Raw genomic sequence first — 17,368 nt, 5'->3', positions numbered from 1 at the left:
TTTTACCAATTCAGTTCATTTAAGAATTTATATTGTGCGCCAAAATATATATATATATATATAATAGCTGCTATTTCATATTAAAACATTTTCTCTCTTTAAGAATTGTTAATAGATAAATTGTACAACGTTGAAAGCAATTTTCGGCACCCTACATAAAGATCATAATCAATAGAGCATATTATAGTATACCATGAAATGCATACCTCATGTGGAAGAATGTCGTCTTCATACATGTAATATTTTATTAAATATCAGTAACTATAATTTTATGTGTATATATAATTTGATAATCATATATAACTATAGTATGTGTATATATATATTATATATAATTGTATATGAGCAAGCAATAATTTTATAGGTAATTATTAATTGGTGACTGAAATCTCTGCGACTACTTGTAAATTTATATAAAAATATCGATGTTTGACAGAGACTTAAATAAGTTTCACAATAGCGCTAGGTATAACGATTCATGTGGATGGCATGTTTTTCAGCATGATATGTTTTAGATATTTGACTAAGGACAGGTGAAACTTCAGGATCGTTAATCCATACATTTGTCGATGCAGGTGTTTCTATCATTGATAAGTATGCTGAAATAAATAGTAAAATATTTTTAAAAACTTATAATTTAAATTTTTCATATATCCTTACAGATCTATCTTACCAAGTAACATTTTAGGATTTGTAAGACTAAGCTGAATGTGAGAATTGCTCATAATTGCTTTATAAATCGGACCATCAAATTCCAAGCCTTCATCCAAGTCTTGTAAACTATGTCTTCTTTCACCCAGTAACCATTCACACTATCAAAACATATTTATTTAAAAATATGAAATATAAACTTTCGCAACATTAATCATCCTAACTTACAGCATTGGCCTGATCATTTCCAGCAATTTTCAATGCTCCTATAACATTCTTTTCATCAAAACCCATTTCCACGAGCGACCGCATTGCTCTCTTATTAGGTTTAAATTCCATTTTCTTATATTGTCGAAAACTTTCTAACAATAATTCTGTAATATGCATTAGATTTTTTTCTTTTTTATCATGATCTAAAAGCAGTTTGATATGTAATAATTTGGAATATATATTTTTATGTATTTTACTGTTCTCAGTTTAAAGTACTATTTTACATGAATTACCTGTTTCAAAGAGTTCAATGCATGCATCTTTTAACGATTTTTTCTTAGTGCTCACTGAAGAACTGGGACCTGCAACATTTTCGTCTGTTGTTGTATCCATAGATAAAAAATCTGTTTCGTCATCTTCATCGTCTAAATCATCCTGGTGTTCTATAAGCCATTCTAAAGCTTCTGTCATATTTGATCTAAAACAAAGATATATTTCTATAGCATATAATCAAGTTATATATATCATAAGAATATGAGTATTAACATAATTCTCTTAGTATTGTTATTTACTTGCGAAGACGCAATGCTTTGAAGACTTTCTTGTGAGAGTAGCCCATTTCTATAAGAGTTTTTACGACTTTTGGATCATTAGTGGGCTTACATCTGGCTTCCAGTTTTTCCTTAATGATATCATATAATTTTCCGGCATCTGGACTATGCATTAAAATTTTTGCAGATGCTTGCACAAGGGTTATTAAAATCTTACGAATTTCATTCTGAAACTATAAATAATTATAAAGATAAAGTAATATAATAACAATTAATGTTTTCCAAAGTATACAAAATATACTTACATCTGCAGGACATTCTGTAGATGGTATAGGTTTAGATTTAACATTTTGACTAGATACACCTCTTGTAGCTTGAGCTATTGCTTCTAGATTTGGACCCTTAAGAGCTTCATCTGAAAGATTCTCTTGTACAATACTTGATCGAATTTCTACTAATAATAATTCATCTGTAACAATAAATAAATTGTTCATTGTAACAGAAAGACATAAATACATAATGAGTGTATCTAAAGGTGGATATACACTTAGCGAACGAACACCGAACGAACAGCGAATGCGAAACGTTTTGAACGTTTTTCTCGCACGAATTGTCTTTGATGTACCGTCTCATGAGGGAATCGAGCCGAATGCGAACCGAACGTTCTGTTCGCATTCGCTTTGGCGTATATATCTGCTGAATGATAATAACGAACGTTTGCATTCGCTGTTCGTTCGCTAAGTGTATATCCACCTTAATACAAACTTGAAATATATCAAGAAAAAGATATATGAGAGAGTATATAAAAATATTAGCTTAATGTAAATAAAATTACCATATTCATCGATATCCTCATCATCGATATAATTTTCATCCATAAGCTGCTTAAATTTGGATGAATGAACTAGGCGGTAGCGTGAAATGGGTTTAGTCGTGTCTTGACCATAAAAATGTATCACTGCTATTTTTTTAACATTTTCCACAGTAAAATCTGGTTTTACCGTCACATCCAATATATTGCCCTCTATGCTACATAAGAAGATCTAATATTATTAATCCTAATATACAAGATTACTTCTTAAAATTTCAACGATCAAATCATATAAATTCATAAGAAACCTGATAACATTGAGAGAAAAGCTTTCTGGTGAGGTAGGTAATGGTGTAAGCATGGTGTTGTTGCTTGCAGGATTGCCTGTGCTGACAGAAGAAAGGGCCAAGGACTGCCTGTCGGCAGTCCTTGAACTTTTTCTGTTATGCCAGGCTTCTGCAATTTGATCACGCATCCATGGGATCATTAAATTTACCTGAAACATGCAAGGAACATTCATCTCCATAATAGTTGCGACGTGATTAAAATTGCAATATAAATTTTGATTTATCTTAAAATCTATTTTTAGATAGACAAAATGTACTTTTTAAAATTATAAAATTTATTAAATTAATCAAAAAGTAAAGGGACTCTTTTTGTTTCTTGTCCCTTTTCTTTTTGACTAACCTAATATATATATATACATTTTATAATAAACTGTACACGCACACCCTACTACTTAATCCAAATTTTATATTTCATATGTACACAGCTAAAAAAAAAATCTAATACCACTAAATATTTATATTAAAAATATATACTCACCTTTTATTTTCAAAAACTCTTTACATAAATAATACAGATTTCAATTTATTGTTCAGTGGAAAAAATCGAAACATACAATAACAGAGGTTACATTGAGAAATATAAAGCATTTTTCGGATAAACTATCAAGAAGCGGTTAAAGAATTGACGGATCGGCTGTCATCTTTGAACACGGTGCATCGGAACAAATTATTTATTTATTTAAAGGAATCTGGTTGCGTCTTTAACTTTTTTTTAACGACATTGTCACTATCGTTACGTGTTGTTATCCATATGTATATCGTCATTGTAACGAAAAGTTGCATTCAATAACTTAGGGTGCGTTCGGGGAGCTTGCTGTCGCGCTGTAGACGCAAACGCTGCGAGATCTGTTCGGAGAGCCAATAAGGCACTGGCGATTGTGAACTCCGTGAACAGCCTTAGCGCAGTATCATGGCGCCTCCTAACACATGATACTGTACGTGACAGTACCCGTTGAAATCATGGAGCAAGATAGACAAACTTTATTAACAGCAGTAGCACTTATAGCGCGAGAATTAATAGATTTATCAATAAAACCATTTATAAAATCTTTTATAAATCATATAAAATTATATTAGCATTTATTAACGTTACATCTTTTATATTTGTAAATCTTTTCCAAGATTTTGTCAAGCTTCTCTATTAATTTAAATTTTGTCTTCATTCTTTCCTTGCGCCTTCTTTCTTTTTCTAGTTCAGCCATTCGACGACTTTCCAAAATTGCTTGAGCAATCCCAGACAGCACAAAACATCCTCAGGATCATCTTGAATATGTCCAAAACGGTTCAGGACATTTGTAGGATGTTTTAAGATATTATTATAAATATATTTATAAAAGTTTAATATGCATACATAATTATTTTTAGTTGTGTCGGCTATTTTATATAATTTAGAAATCTTAAGTATTATAATAAGTATTAATGTCCTATAAATGTCCACTGGATAACCCCTGGATGTCTGTAGGATATATCTGCCCTGTCTATTATATTGGATGTCTTTTGGATTTCCAGAAGACATTATACATGTGCAATTAATTGTTAACGTTAATTTCGTTTAATATTAATAATTGAATTTGATGCGCACATTTTCATATATCCAAAATTATTATTTATTTAATATTTCAAGAGAAATGTTACTGTTCGCAACATTCCAAAAACTTTACAAACAATAGCATTCAACCGCTAGTTCATTTTTTTACCGCTATGCGACACGCGAACTCGTATTTGAGATTTGGTCATGAGAATTATATAAAGCTTGCAAAGAGCAACCGACAGGAAATTACAAATGTAATTATTTTCTATCAGTTCAATTTCTGATGCAATCCCAACATAGGGAAATTCAGATATTGGATTGTTTAGAAAATATTACACAACTCAAACCCGGGAGCCAAACCTAAAATATTCATGTACAGCACGAAAGCCTCAAATATTAAAGAACGGTGAACTATTTTTAATATTAGATTTTTAATATTGGCAGTAAATAACAAAACATAATTTTAATTTATATTTAAATTTTTAAATTTGCTCCTTGAAACATACGAAAAATATCCCTAACATATCCTATAAAAATCCTTAGAATGATGATCCACAGGATCTCCCTGGATTCTCCAGAGGTTAATATATGGCTATCATTTACTCTTCCTCAGGACATCCAGAGGAGATCTGAGGATTACAATGGGATATCCTGAGGATATCCTACATGTATGTCCTGGATGCCCTTTGAACGTCCTAAGGACATCCTTGTGCTGTCTGGGATATCATTAGTTTTACGTTTACCTAAAAATAAATAAATTTGAACTGCTCTTCAGATTCGGCGTCCTGAAGATTTACTTCAACATAATAGTCATCCATAATGCAAAATCAAATCAATCAAATCAGTAATGCAAATCGCAAATCAAAAGTCCTCGGAAAGAATTGCGTTGATAGCGCGCAGTTATGACGTAGCACACTACCATATTAATGACGTCATGATTGCGTTTGATAGCGCTACCAGCTAGCTTCGCGAACAGCCGATAGCGCTAAATAGCGCGAATAGCGTCTCCCCGAACGCACCCTTACAATTAGAGAAGCGGTAGAATCTTGAATTTTGTCGTTAGATTATCAAGAAATAGCTAGCGAAATATATAGTGATTTTATGATTTGAAATAGAACCCATACAGCACCGCAAGATTGCAATAACATTGTAGCAACATTTTTCTGCAAGATTGCAACATTGCAGAAACATTGCGAAATGTTGCTGCAACGTTGTTATGATATTGCAGCAACAGTAAAATGTCTGTCTACAGAAATATTGCAATATAATATTGCAGCAACATAGCAATATAATATATATGCAATAATGCTTTATGCATATTTATGGACATTTTTAACATATGAAAAAAATAATAAGAAATTAGGCATATAAGAATCAGGATTTAGTATGTATATAGATTTTCTGTATTATAATAATAACGAAATTATAAATTGCAAATTTTTCGGTACACATTCGACTTTCTTCAGTGACAAAGAATATTATCTAAGAGAAATAAGAAAAAACTCAATTTGCAATTTTGTAAATTCACAATCTCTTTGTATCCGAAATATTCAGATATGCAAAAAGATTGTGGTGGATTTACGCATACAAGTTTTTTCACATCTCTCTTGTCTTCGTATAATCTCAAAATTTATTTATTAAAATCTGAAGTATCTCTTGCATGTTAAAAAATTATTACCAAATTTTTGATTTTATACTAAGAATGAAAACTATTAAAAGTAGTTATTAAATTAATAAAAATAGTTATTATATCTTTAATCTTACTAGTCGCTCTTTGTAAACTTTATATAATCATCGTGACTAAAAGTTAAATGCGGAATAGATAGCGCAATATGCGCCGCATAGCGGTAAACGAATGAACTAGCGATTATCGAATACTTTCTTTGGAATATTTTTGAAATGTTGCTGTAACATTACTAAATTTATATTGTAAAATAATGTCTTTGTAATATTTCTGCAACATTAAACTACAATATGCAATATTGCAATATTGCAGCAATGTTGTTGCAAGCTTTAGTGCTGTAATTAGGATGATCAGAAATCGTTGCGTATTAATAATATATTAATATAAATATTATAATGTTGATCGTGAAGGTTTTTTTTCTTTTTTCAAATTTCTAAACAATAGAGGAAATAAAGCATTTCCCATGACGTAAAGGTCATTTTCGCAAACGAAAAAATAAACACTATTGGAAGAGCGTCGCCATAGCAACGGAACGCGCGGAATGCGTGGAACGCGAACTAATGTTTCACGTTCCATCGTTTCAGGCACAGCTGCGATTGTCAGCTGTTCAATATGGAACGATAGCAAAGTGCAGTCACAGTCACTTGTAGGAGTCGATCAACATCGGACACAGCCAGCCAGCCAGCCAACCAGCCAATCAACCAGTAATCAAACGAGCGGATTCTCGTATTACCGTGTGCGAGAGTGAGTGTGAGCTGGAGAGACAGAGATAGACAGACAGTGAAAGAGAATAAGGACCACGCCGTGCAAACGGCCGTAGAAGAAAGAGAGAGAGAGAGCGTTCGCGTACGCGCGTTACTCGTACGATTTATGCGAGATTTCACGCCAGATCAACCTGGATGTATTAACGCAGGGGCTAAAATACGGCATATCAGGACTAATGAACCTCGCAACAAATCAGACGTCCGACACGACGTCCGACACGCAGAGTAATGGTCCGTACTTTGTTAACTTCAATCAGGACTGCACGTAAGTTTGTCCCTCCCCTCCCCCCCCCCGTTCGTATCTAGCAAAATCTCTGTACCGATGTCCCATCCCGCAACGCATTTTCATTTGTCTCTATCCTTAACCCCCGCGAGCCTCGCCTCGCCGTTTCCGTTTCGATCGTTTCCACGCGTCATCGACGCGTTTTTCTTTCCTCTTCAATAATCTGTCGATATAACGCGCATGACTCCGCGCCTCGCTGTCAACTTATACGCGTCGCGCGATTTCGCGCTCCATGTTTTCCTCGCGTCTCAATGTTTTTGTTGTCCGCGGTCATATGTTACTTCCCCCCCCCCTTTCGCCGATTAATTGCGCGTTAACAAGAGATCAACTTTCTCTCTACGTCAACATTACGATCAATTGTGCGGTAACGTGCGTTACGCAGGGTTGGGAAAGTTACTTTATAAAAGTAACTCGTTACCGTTACCGTTATTTTTTCGAAAAAGTAACTCGTTACCGTTACTCGTTACCAATTTTAAAAAGTAACTCGTTACCGTTACAGTTACTAAAAAGTAACGAGTCGTTACAATTTCCGTTACTTTTTTACAATACAAACTAATAAATTATTTTGCATAAGAAAAACTTTTAAAAAATTGTAAGCAAGATTTCATTCAAGGTTTATTACAAAATAAATGATTAAATTTTATCGAAATTCTTTATTAATTTTTAATAAAATTTGTTGCTCCATAGTATCATCATTTAAATGCCCTCTTTGTGGTGTTAATACAGAGCCACCGATGCTAAACATTCTTTCTACAGATGCACTGCTTGGTAGAGCTGTATTATATTTAATAAAAAGTTTTTTAAGTTTTGGATAGTCGTTTAACATTTCTATATTACAATTATTTGATTTTAAAAACCGTTGCAATTCTTCTTGTTCAGATTCATTTTGCACCGTTTTTTGCTCAAAAATGAAAAAATCATCGTGATCGTCAGATTTTCCAGCTTTTGAAGAATTTTCAGTTGATCGGATTCCCAATAAATCCTCCAACTAATTTTCAGCACGTTTTCTTTTTTCTCCGGTTAACCAGTTTAACTTAAATTTTGGATGTAAACATGCTGCTATTATTAATTCTTTTGTTTCAAATATTGTAAGAAATTTAAAATCAAATATAGTAAATTAAGCGACATTGTTTGTTTTATTGAAATTAATACTTTTGAATCAATAGTTTAAAATAAAATAATATTTTTCAATTAAATCCTTATTTAAAATTAAATAACATATGTATTAATCAAATTAATAAGTTACCTTTTATTTAAACCTTGCTGAATAGCTTCAACTAATGAATGGCAATCTATAAGATCAGATTTATTGAGATTTTCTAATTTTCGTTGCAAGATACTTAGAACTGGTAGTAAATGAGAGCTCTGCTTTTCCGAAAAGATAAAGCTCTCATTGGATATCGCGCGTCGCGTCATCGCACTGGTCTGCAAGAGCCATAAGTTGATCAATCACATTCAAGCATTTTTACAACATAATAAGAATGCTAATTGGTCGATTTGCTTACGGCTTTACGGTTAAGATAAAAATTTTATCACGCACAATAGCAAGAATAATATCTTAAATAAATCAAAAAATTTGAAAAAAGTAACGATAAAAGTAACTGTTAAATTCGTTACTCGTTACCGAAAAATGTAACGAAGTTACTTTTTCCGTTACAAATAAAATTTGTAACGCCATTACAGTTACCGAAAAAAAGTAACTGTAACGGTAACGGCGTTACAAGTAACGCGTTACTTCCCAACCCTGGCGTTACGAATAAAAATAAAATATTCCTCGTCCGTCTGGCCCTTTCTACTCACATTGCTTTATCCAAGGACCTCACCTCGTTCCTGATCCTCGTACAATTGCGCATCGCTCGCGGCGGCTCCGTTATTTTTATTTCATATACACGATACTCGCGCGCACGAGCAAAAAGATAAACAAACAAAGAACATGCACGAAACGCGCGAATTTTATGTTCTATGTCACAGATCTTTAAATAAAAGAGATTGTTTATACAAAAAACTATTCAATATTTTCTTCTGATAAAATACTTGAACATTTTTCAGATCTTTGGCAGTAGGATCAAAGTCAGGATATAAACTTTATTCTATCAGTTCTACTGGCCATCTTGAAAAAATATACGAAAATGGTAATAATTTGTTTTTCTATATTCTATCAATACGCGTGATAAAAATGTTGCGAATGCTTTAATGTTTCTTTGAAAAGAAATTTCTTATATTATTAATTAGTGTCTTTTCATTTCTTTTTTGAGACGATACAGAATTTGAGGATATATGTATTGTCGAGCGGTTATTTAGCAGCAGTTTGGTGGCAATTGTTAGTCTTAAATCCCCTCGTACGCTGACAGTATGCCACTTTAGGAAAGGAACAGAAATATGCAACTATAGTTACTCAAATACGATTTTGGCTGTGAAACTCAACAGAGCGGTGAGTTATCAAAAGTTATGTTTGCATTAACGAGCTAATATCACGCATACTTGCATCTACAAACATAAAAAGTTATAACTCGAAAACAAGTTTATATTTGGCGTATATATTAATATGAATTTTTTGCTACTTAGATCTTGTCTATATAATATAAAAAAGAATACTTTGTATGTTCAAAAATTCAATCTGATATAATATTTTGTTGTGAAGTAAATAAGCTTTGATACTGTAAAATAATATGTGTTTAATGGTTTGTCGTATAATTATGAATATATAAAAAATAATATTATTAATTTCAGAGATTGGTGGTATGTCTGGAAGAATCGTTATACATTCATAATATACGAGATATGAAAGTGCTGCATACAATTCGTGATACTCCACCTAATCTCACAGGCCTTTGTACCCTTTCGCCAAATAGTGACAATTGTTATTTAGCTTATCCAGGCTCGAATACGATCGGAGAAGTGCAAATATTTGATGCAATCCATCTTGTATGTATCTTAATTGAATCTGATAATTTAATGGAAATTTTGATGTATTAGAATTAGGTATTAATATAATTTTTTTACATGTATGTAGCAAGCCAAAACAATGATACCCGCACATGATAGTCCATTGGCAGCAATCGCTTTTAGTTCGACTGGTACCAAAGTGGCAACAGCCTCTGAGAAGGGCACTGTGATTAGAGTTTTTGATGTAAAATAAATTTTAAATATAATAATATATATGACTACATTATTTCTTTAATCATTGTTAATAATTACTAACATGGCGTGTTTTTACAGGTTCATGAAGGTACAAAATTATTCGAATTTCGACGTGGAGTTAAAAGATGCGTCACGATAAATAGTCTTTCTTTTAGTATGGACTCTATGTGGCTTTGTTGTTCTAGTAATACAGAAACTGTGCATATATTCAAATTGGAGGAACCAAAGGAAACGTAAGTGTCGTTGATAGCATATTTCTTTTACAATATAAATATCGTTTTATTATAAACAAAATGTCACATTTATAGGCCAAATAAACAAACTGCAGAGGAAGCACAAACCTGGATGGGATTTTTTACGAAGGCTGTGACAGCGTCAGCTACGTATTTGCCGTCGCAAGTGACTGACGTTTTTACTCAAGGACGTGCTTTTGCTAGCGTTCATCTACCGTTTCAAGGATTAAAAAATGTCTGTGCCATTACTGTGTGAGTATTTAAAAATTCGTGTGTTATTTTAAGTTTGTATATATTGCGTGTTAATCCATTATATATATTATATCGTTATATATTTATTCCGTTTATGTTTTAGAACGCACAAAGTACCAAAACTGTTAGTAGCTAGTGCCGATGGTTACTTGTATGTCTACTCTGTAGATTTAACAGAAAGTGGATGTTGTGCCCTTATAAAACAACATAGGTTTGTAATATTATCGTTATAATAATATGTCATAGTAATAATATATTGTTATACATTCAATAAATCGACTCTCTTGCAAAAGCGAGCGCTTGTGTAGCCTACTAAAAATGTTACAATTTTGAAAATTCTTGCAAAACATAAAATGACAATTTCAAAAAAAGAATTTAATATCTAAACTCATTGTTAACGAATAACTTTTCGATTTGATATGAAAATTGATACAACGTAATTCTTCATTTTTATGTTACGCATAATGATTATTTTGTGAAGTTCCACTATAATAGCTATAAATTTCACATTTGTAAGATTAAAGCCTGAATTTATATTGCAATAATGATAATCGTGATTTTTAACTCTCAAATAAGGAATATTAATATATTGATGTGAACTAAAATATAGATATCTTATTTGCACTTTTCACAGATTAGATGATAAGGATCGAGATGAGTCAGATTGTGGCGGTTCCAGTTCTGGAGCAGTAGCTACTGCAAATAGTACAAATACAGGTATGAAGAGACACTATTGGACTGTTAGTTTTAAAGTAGATTAGTTGAAGCGAGTTGACGATAAAGATACATTACCGACAGTTAATTTGACAGATAAAAGTATATAATGCAAAACTTTTCCTTCTCGTATATCCAGTATAAAACGCTTGAATGTGTACAGAGTTTCTTTCGTCTATCTTATTTAAAATTGCAATTTTGTGATAAGTTTTGCAATTATTCACTAACAGAATATAGTAAATATCTTCTCTGTTCAAGGCATATCACACATACATAACACACGCACATACAGTTGGTACTGGCAGATACATAAATATTTTATGCCATAAAACTATAATAAATATATCAAATCATATACACAATACATCTGATTGAACATGAGTAAAAAGAAAAATATTATTTCTTTCATTCACAGATAGTAATTAAAAATAATCTGTTGATAGCAAAAATTCAATAAAAATATATGTATTTGCACTTTCTTTTTTTAAATACGATATTTAAAATAGTATAAATTAAAATAGTATAAAAATCAAATAATATATAATGAAATAGTATCTAACAAAATGCAAAGGTGTATAAGCTCATTAGAATAAAATAATATATTTGAATTCAAGAAATAGCATACAAGAGCCAGCACAGTAGTTAAAGTGCGTACTCTACTATAAGTAAAAAATATGTATACATGTATATTAATAGATTTTTTTTACTTATAATAGAATATGCGCTTTAATTACTGCGCAGGTGCTTATATGTTATTTCTTGAATTTAATTGAAATATTATTAATGTAAATATTTTTACAAAAGCTTCCATGTAATTTCGCTATATATATTTTATCCCGTAATATAGACAAATTGTTATTTCATGTATTTCTAGATTCTAGAGATTTCGCTGTAGCATCTCTTTGTTAAAATTGATTCAGTAGGAAAAAAAACGCTTATATTGTTAGCTATGTACCATACGTGTGTAGTTGTGTGCGTGTGTATGCGTGTGTGCGAACTACGCGTTCCGGACGTCTTTACTTTTTTTAATAATTTATTTTACACAATATCTTCTTTTTCTCGCTTCTCGCCCCTTTATAAATGAAATAAGCCTGACTTCTTCAGGGGCTCAGGGGAGGGAGGGGTGGGGACCCCGATAGTTGACCTTACTTGATGTAATTTTTTTCTTTTTAATATCCACCGAAGCCTGCATAAATAGCTACGCGGGTGTGTTGCGTGGCCGTTCGCCAGACTCCATGTCAGGTACTGGTATGTCCTCTATTCTGTCCCTCGATTTTTTTTTTCGCTCTCATTCTCCGTACACGAGATGTCTAATTCTTCTCTAGAGCTTTTTTCTATATGCCTCACTACCAGCGTTCGCACATTTATTATATACGTACACGCAGCGAAATGAAGAATGAGAGCAATGCTGACTAATAATGTGCCTTTTCACACGATCTATATCTTTTTGTTAATATAAACAATTTATATATTATTATACTTCGTATTATAAATGATAGTACAAGTCTCTTACGCTTATTAACTCTGCAGATTGATCAAATTAAGAAAAATGTGTGTGTGTGTGTACATATATATAATCAAATATGTGTACAGGATATGCATGTCGGCACTAGTCTATATTCTCGGGGTAAACCACTATGCATGTATGCAAATTGTTTTACTGGCTAGCAGATATATAACAATTATTGCATTTACATACTATTAGGAAATATCTTGAGAATTCCTATAAGAAATAGTTTATTTCTAGAAGAAACTACCTCATAGAGACATTCCATTATTATAATAATATTAACAATTGTATATATTGATTACTAACATGAAGACTGTATGATATAGTGTCCTTCATTATATGGCAGCAGGTAATAGCGATGTATATTTCTAAGAACAATCTTACTCACACCAATCAAAGAGTACATGTATGACGTACTTTTGTTAATGGTATTATTTCTATATGTTAAGTTCAGTTCTTAATTATAGGACATAAAATCATAAGAAAAAAGTAGAGAATATCTTTTCTCTTCTTTTCTCTTATATTAATATCATAAAATTGAATATAAGTTTTAAAAAATGTACTAATACACATCTTTTTTTTTTTAATTACATATTACTTAAATAACTTGAATGCAGAATCATAGAAAATAATAATATAATTTTACTGTCAGCCAATCTTTTTAGTCTTGTTAATATTGTTTTATTATTTATTATTTTTATATTCTTGTATCTACTGTTCGACGTGTAAGAAAACACTCACATATCGTCAAGAGTACGCACAAGTGCCTTTTGCAAAAGACAAAATAATATGTCGTATATGCACATACGAATGTCCGTAAAACAATCGTCACATAATTATAATTGATAATCATATATATAATTTATTAATTTTTAGAAATTTTACTTAATATCTCATATATATCACATACAACACAATAATGTATATAATATCGAATTAAATGATTTTTTTTCTTTTTTTTTTCTTTCTTTTTTTTTTAAAGGCCATCATTATTTCATATCATAAACAAATTCATTGGTGAATGTATTTCACGGCAATGTGACGTGAGACAATGGTCAATGAAATATTTTTTATTTGCACTCAGATAAAACAATGATTCCCGAGTATTCGGATTCGTAGAGCGCTTGTATTCTAATCCTGAAATCATAGATTTTGAAGATTGAATTTACACTGAAAAGGATCATTCGGGAATATATAGTGTGTTTGAAAAGGAACAGGTGGTCCCGGACCACCTGTTTTTCTCGGAAAATACGCATCGGACAAAAAAATGTTTGGAACAACAGTTGTATGGTTTCGAGGGGGCCATAAGATGATACCATTGGTTTGACCTTGAAAAGTTATTTGAAGGTCACATGAAGGTCACATTTAAATTTTTAAATAAAATACTATATTTTTTATTACATATTCTTGTAGCCCGTCTTAAGAGCTTTTCAGAACAGTATAGTAAAGTATTTTTTCAGTTATTTTATATTTTAATCTGACATATTTTGATATAAAAATTAAAATATCTCGTAAAATATTTAGTTTTCGATAATCTTACCGTAATACTTTCAAACAACTCAATTAATATAAAAAAAAATCAATTAATATAAAAAAAAATGTTTTTAAGAAAAAGTATGTAATTATTTACAATGTATTTTTTTAAACAATTATTTGTTTTTTTCTTTACACTAATTGATTTGTCTCATTATACTGTACATAAAAGTATTACGGTAAGATTATCGAAAACTAAATATTTTACGAGATATTTTAATTTTTATATCAAAATTTGTCAAATTAAAATATAAAATAACTCAAAAAGTACTTAATGAAAAAATACTTTATCATAATGTTTTGGAAAGCTCTCAAAATGGGCTACACGAATATGCAATAAAAAATATAATATTCCATTTAAAAAATTAAATGTGACCTTCAAATAACTCTTCAAGGTCAAACCAATGGTATCATCTATGACCCCCTCGAAACCATACAATTTTTGTTCGATGCGTATTTTCCGAGAAAAACAGGTAGTCCGGGACTTTTCGAATACACTGTATACATATATCTGAATGCATAAAATATATCATATATCATTGAACGCTAATCGTCTGTATACATCTTTATCGTTATATCCGCTCCGAAATAATACGAAGATGAAGAAACTTTATAATTTGAATATAAATGGATTTGTAGAGTCTGAGAAGTATCAGGAGATGATAGCAGCAACGGAAAGCCCACCGAAAGGCAGCGGTCCGTTTCGCCTGGACGACGATACTGAATTTCCACCTGTCACGCAAAGGACAGACTGAGCGTAATTTGTGCGTATACATACGCAATTAAGGCATATCAAAAGCTCAAAACAAGCGGAGATATGAAAACCGTGTAAGAGCAACGATCGTGACGAGCAAAAGGACAAAAAGGGCACAGAGTGCAGATGTCCAGTATTTACACAGACGGCCGTATATCCAGTACTTCAAGTTCAGTAGAACTAAATCTGTAGGCGATATTACCGAGAATGTTACATATCTAAAATACGCATTAAAGATTTAAATGAAATGCGTCGCTAAGAGCGTCGAAAAAATCGATTTTTTATATAATAATTTGGAAAAATCGATGCATGTTGCAGGAGAAAAGTGGAAATGCCTTTGAGGTGACACTCTCGGTCATATTATTGAGCTATCAGATTAAGCAAAATTTTTCTCATTATTCGTTACTCAAATATCGTATTTGTCCGAACAAATGTAATATCGTACGAAGAATATAGTAATCCAATGATAACGATTCTAAAGCGTTTGTCATAAGAATTACGGGGCAAGAAATCTTTTACACAGAAATATATGCAATACGTATTAAAGTATATCGGTGTAAACTAGACCACAAAAAAAGTCACATTTGTGTGCCAGCAAAGTTATTTTTACAATTCTATATAGACAAATATTTGTACAAAAAATATGCGTTTCTACATAGCCTAAGACACTCGGAACAGTATTTCTAATTTCGAAATTTTACTCTTACACATAATTCAGCGATAAATAATTGTGAACCACGAATCAACGTAAATTGTTCTACGTTTATTTTAACAAGTGTCATGCCTGTATTAAACGGATCGAAAAACGATAACTACGATCTATTAAAATCAACATGTGAAAATATCTGTTGAAATAATTGATATGACGTAAACGGATATGCCCTGTTTAAAGAGTTGACCTTTCTTACAAATCCATAATAACGGTTAGCGACAAGTTGAATTCATTCCAATGCCGACGTATCTATTCGTAATGTGTGAAACATGTAAATAAATTTTTATCCTGTTCGTTCTATTTATATAAATTGTGTCTAAAAATCAATAGAATTGATTTCCTGCTTTTTATTCTATCATATGAAAATTATACAAATGGTCGAATAAATTTTCGCGAAATTTAGAATATGTCCGAACATTAAATATAATTCACATTTACTTCTTTGCACGTTTTTTATTGGATTACTATATTTTTTGGTGATAGAATCATTGTTTTCTGTGTTCAACAAAGAAAGCTTATCTTCTTTTCAGACAAAAATGCAAAGATTATAAATATGGAAAACTGTTGAATGATGAGATTTAGTTACAATTCTTGTATAAAACGTAAAAAATCTTTCGACATATGTTAGCTTTTTATGGAAGAAATGATCAGGTTATATAATCTTACCGAAAATATTAATTGTCATACTTTGTTGGCATTTAAAATTCGAAAACACTTCAATTTTTACATGTTAATTGTGAGATAAGTGATGACAAATGATAAACAAATGAGATATTTTAAACCGTGAGAAGAAAAGTTCATTCCAGTTTGTTTCTTTAAAAAATTTGAGATAATTCTAGACAAGTTATCATATCAACAGGATATTTGTCGATTACTACAATATTGAATTTTAAAATTCAATAAAAATTTTATATCTATTATCAAACATTACCATGCTGTATCTTATGCTTTATATTAGGCAGATGTTATGTATATGTAATTGTATCAAATGTGCAATAAGTCTCCTTTAGCGCTTTTTCGGATTATTGAAAATTATCATGACATATTTGTAATTTGTATAAATAGCTAACTAATAATAGGAACAGAGAACCTTCGATAAACTTGTGTTAATACCGACTCGAGTTTGATTGTGATTAAAGTTTCTTCTCTGATCGGTGCCAATTTACCAGAATGTAAGACGACACTGGCGCTGGCGAAGATATTTTATCGTTATATAATTACGTAAAGTACAGACGCGTTTTTTTTTTCCTAATTCTTCGTAGCATATTGCATGTAATTTAATGTATCTTATAATATATCTGATTACAATAGAAAGTTTTTTTTATGTGAATTGAAGTATAAGGCGCGATCGTGAGTATGTCAGTATCATAGATCGATGATGTGTTATGTCGTTACGGCGGTTTTATACTAACGAGTTTTATTTGGTAAATAATCTTACTTTTATAAAGATATAAATAAATGCATTGGTTTATAACCAATTGTACATATGAACATGCTAAGGCTTAAGCTTTGAACGTCATTGCGTACGAAGTTTCATATTAATACACGTGATTGTGCTGGTCTGAAAATAGAAAAAAATAAAATAAAATAAAATACTGAGTCTCTGTTTCCTTGTCTACGATTGGTTGAACATCCTATTTTTATTTGTATTAATAAAACTGCTGACAATTTTCTATAAATCGATTGT

General features: G+C 31.3%; 2 protein-coding genes across 7 annotated transcripts; one reads left to right on the top strand and one right to left on the bottom strand.

Annotated features, from left to right (window-relative positions):
* Positions 1 to 76: 76 nt before the first annotated feature.
* On the bottom strand, positions 77 to 3,528 carry Kpc2 (Kip1 ubiquitination-promoting complex subunit 2). Of its 3 annotated transcripts, none has more exons than XM_070310865.1 (9): positions 3,049 to 3,528; positions 2,532 to 2,719; positions 2,248 to 2,441; positions 1,718 to 1,881; positions 1,434 to 1,645; positions 1,155 to 1,339; positions 880 to 1,025; positions 674 to 812; positions 77 to 599 (listed from the first exon to the last, which is right to left on the bottom strand). In XM_070310865.1, the coding sequence occupies exons 2-9, from the start codon at positions 2,708 to 2,710 to the stop codon at positions 463 to 465; spliced, it is 1,356 nt and encodes a 451-aa protein (XP_070166966.1). In that variant the 5' UTR covers positions 2,711 to 2,719; positions 3,049 to 3,528; the 3' UTR covers positions 77 to 462. The 3 variants fall into 3 exon arrangements, with proteins under 3 accessions (XP_070166966.1, XP_070166967.1, XP_070166965.1); XM_070310864.1 differs by having other exon boundaries at positions 78 to 599; positions 880 to 1,064; positions 3,049 to 3,524; XM_070310866.1 differs by lacking the exon at positions 3,049 to 3,528 and having other exon boundaries at positions 880 to 1,064; positions 2,248 to 2,436; positions 2,532 to 2,611.
* A 2,863-nt stretch (positions 3,529 to 6,391) lies between these two features.
* Atg18a (Autophagy-related 18a) lies at positions 6,392 to 17,277 on the top strand. 4 transcript variants are annotated; one of them, XM_070310909.1, is made up of 11 exons: positions 6,392 to 6,814; positions 8,882 to 8,964; positions 9,097 to 9,263; positions 9,563 to 9,757; positions 9,846 to 9,962; positions 10,052 to 10,206; positions 10,282 to 10,458; positions 10,562 to 10,669; positions 11,093 to 11,175; positions 12,358 to 12,420; positions 14,855 to 17,277. In XM_070310909.1, exons 1-11 carry the CDS (start codon positions 6,726 to 6,728, stop codon positions 14,968 to 14,970), a joined length of 1,353 nt encoding a protein of 450 aa, XP_070167010.1. In that variant the 5' UTR covers positions 6,392 to 6,725; the 3' UTR covers positions 14,971 to 17,277. The 4 variants fall into 4 exon arrangements, with proteins under 4 accessions (XP_070167010.1, XP_070167009.1, XP_070167008.1 ...); XM_070310908.1 differs by having other exon boundaries at positions 9,088 to 9,263; positions 12,358 to 12,414; XM_070310907.1 differs by having other exon boundaries at positions 9,088 to 9,263.
* Positions 17,278 to 17,368: the final 91 nt, after the last annotated feature.

This window comes from Polyergus mexicanus, unplaced genomic scaffold, assembly GCF_030449975.1.
Source record: "Polyergus mexicanus isolate NDT 795.1 unplaced genomic scaffold, iyPolMexi1.0 SCAF_18, whole genome shotgun sequence".
Taxonomy (NCBI): Eukaryota; Metazoa; Arthropoda; class Insecta; order Hymenoptera; family Formicidae; genus Polyergus; species Polyergus mexicanus.
This window is presented reverse-complemented; position numbering and strand designations above follow the sequence as displayed.

Coding starts and splice junctions, on each gene's coding strand:
- Atg18a (XM_070310907.1), top strand. CDS start 6,726: ATGAACCTCGCAACAAATCAGACGTCCGACACGACGTCCGACACGCAG. Junction 10,459..10,561: donor AATGTCTGTGCCATTACTGT/GTGAGTATTTAA, acceptor TTTATGTTTTAG/AACGCACAAAGTACCAAAAC. Junction 10,670..11,092: donor GCCCTTATAAAACAACATAG/GTTTGTAATATT, acceptor CACTTTTCACAG/ATTAGATGATAAGGATCGAG.
- Kpc2 (XM_070310864.1), bottom strand. CDS start 2,710: ATGATCCCATGGATGCGTGATCAAATTGCAGAAGCCTGGCATAACAGA. Junction 1,646..1,717: donor CTACAGAATGTCCTGCAGAT/GTAAGTATATTT, acceptor AATTATTTATAG/TTTCAGAATGAAATTCGTAA. Junction 1,065..1,154: donor CATTGAACTCTTTGAAACAG/GTAATTCATGTA, acceptor AACTGCTTTTAG/ATCATGATAAAAAAGAAAAA.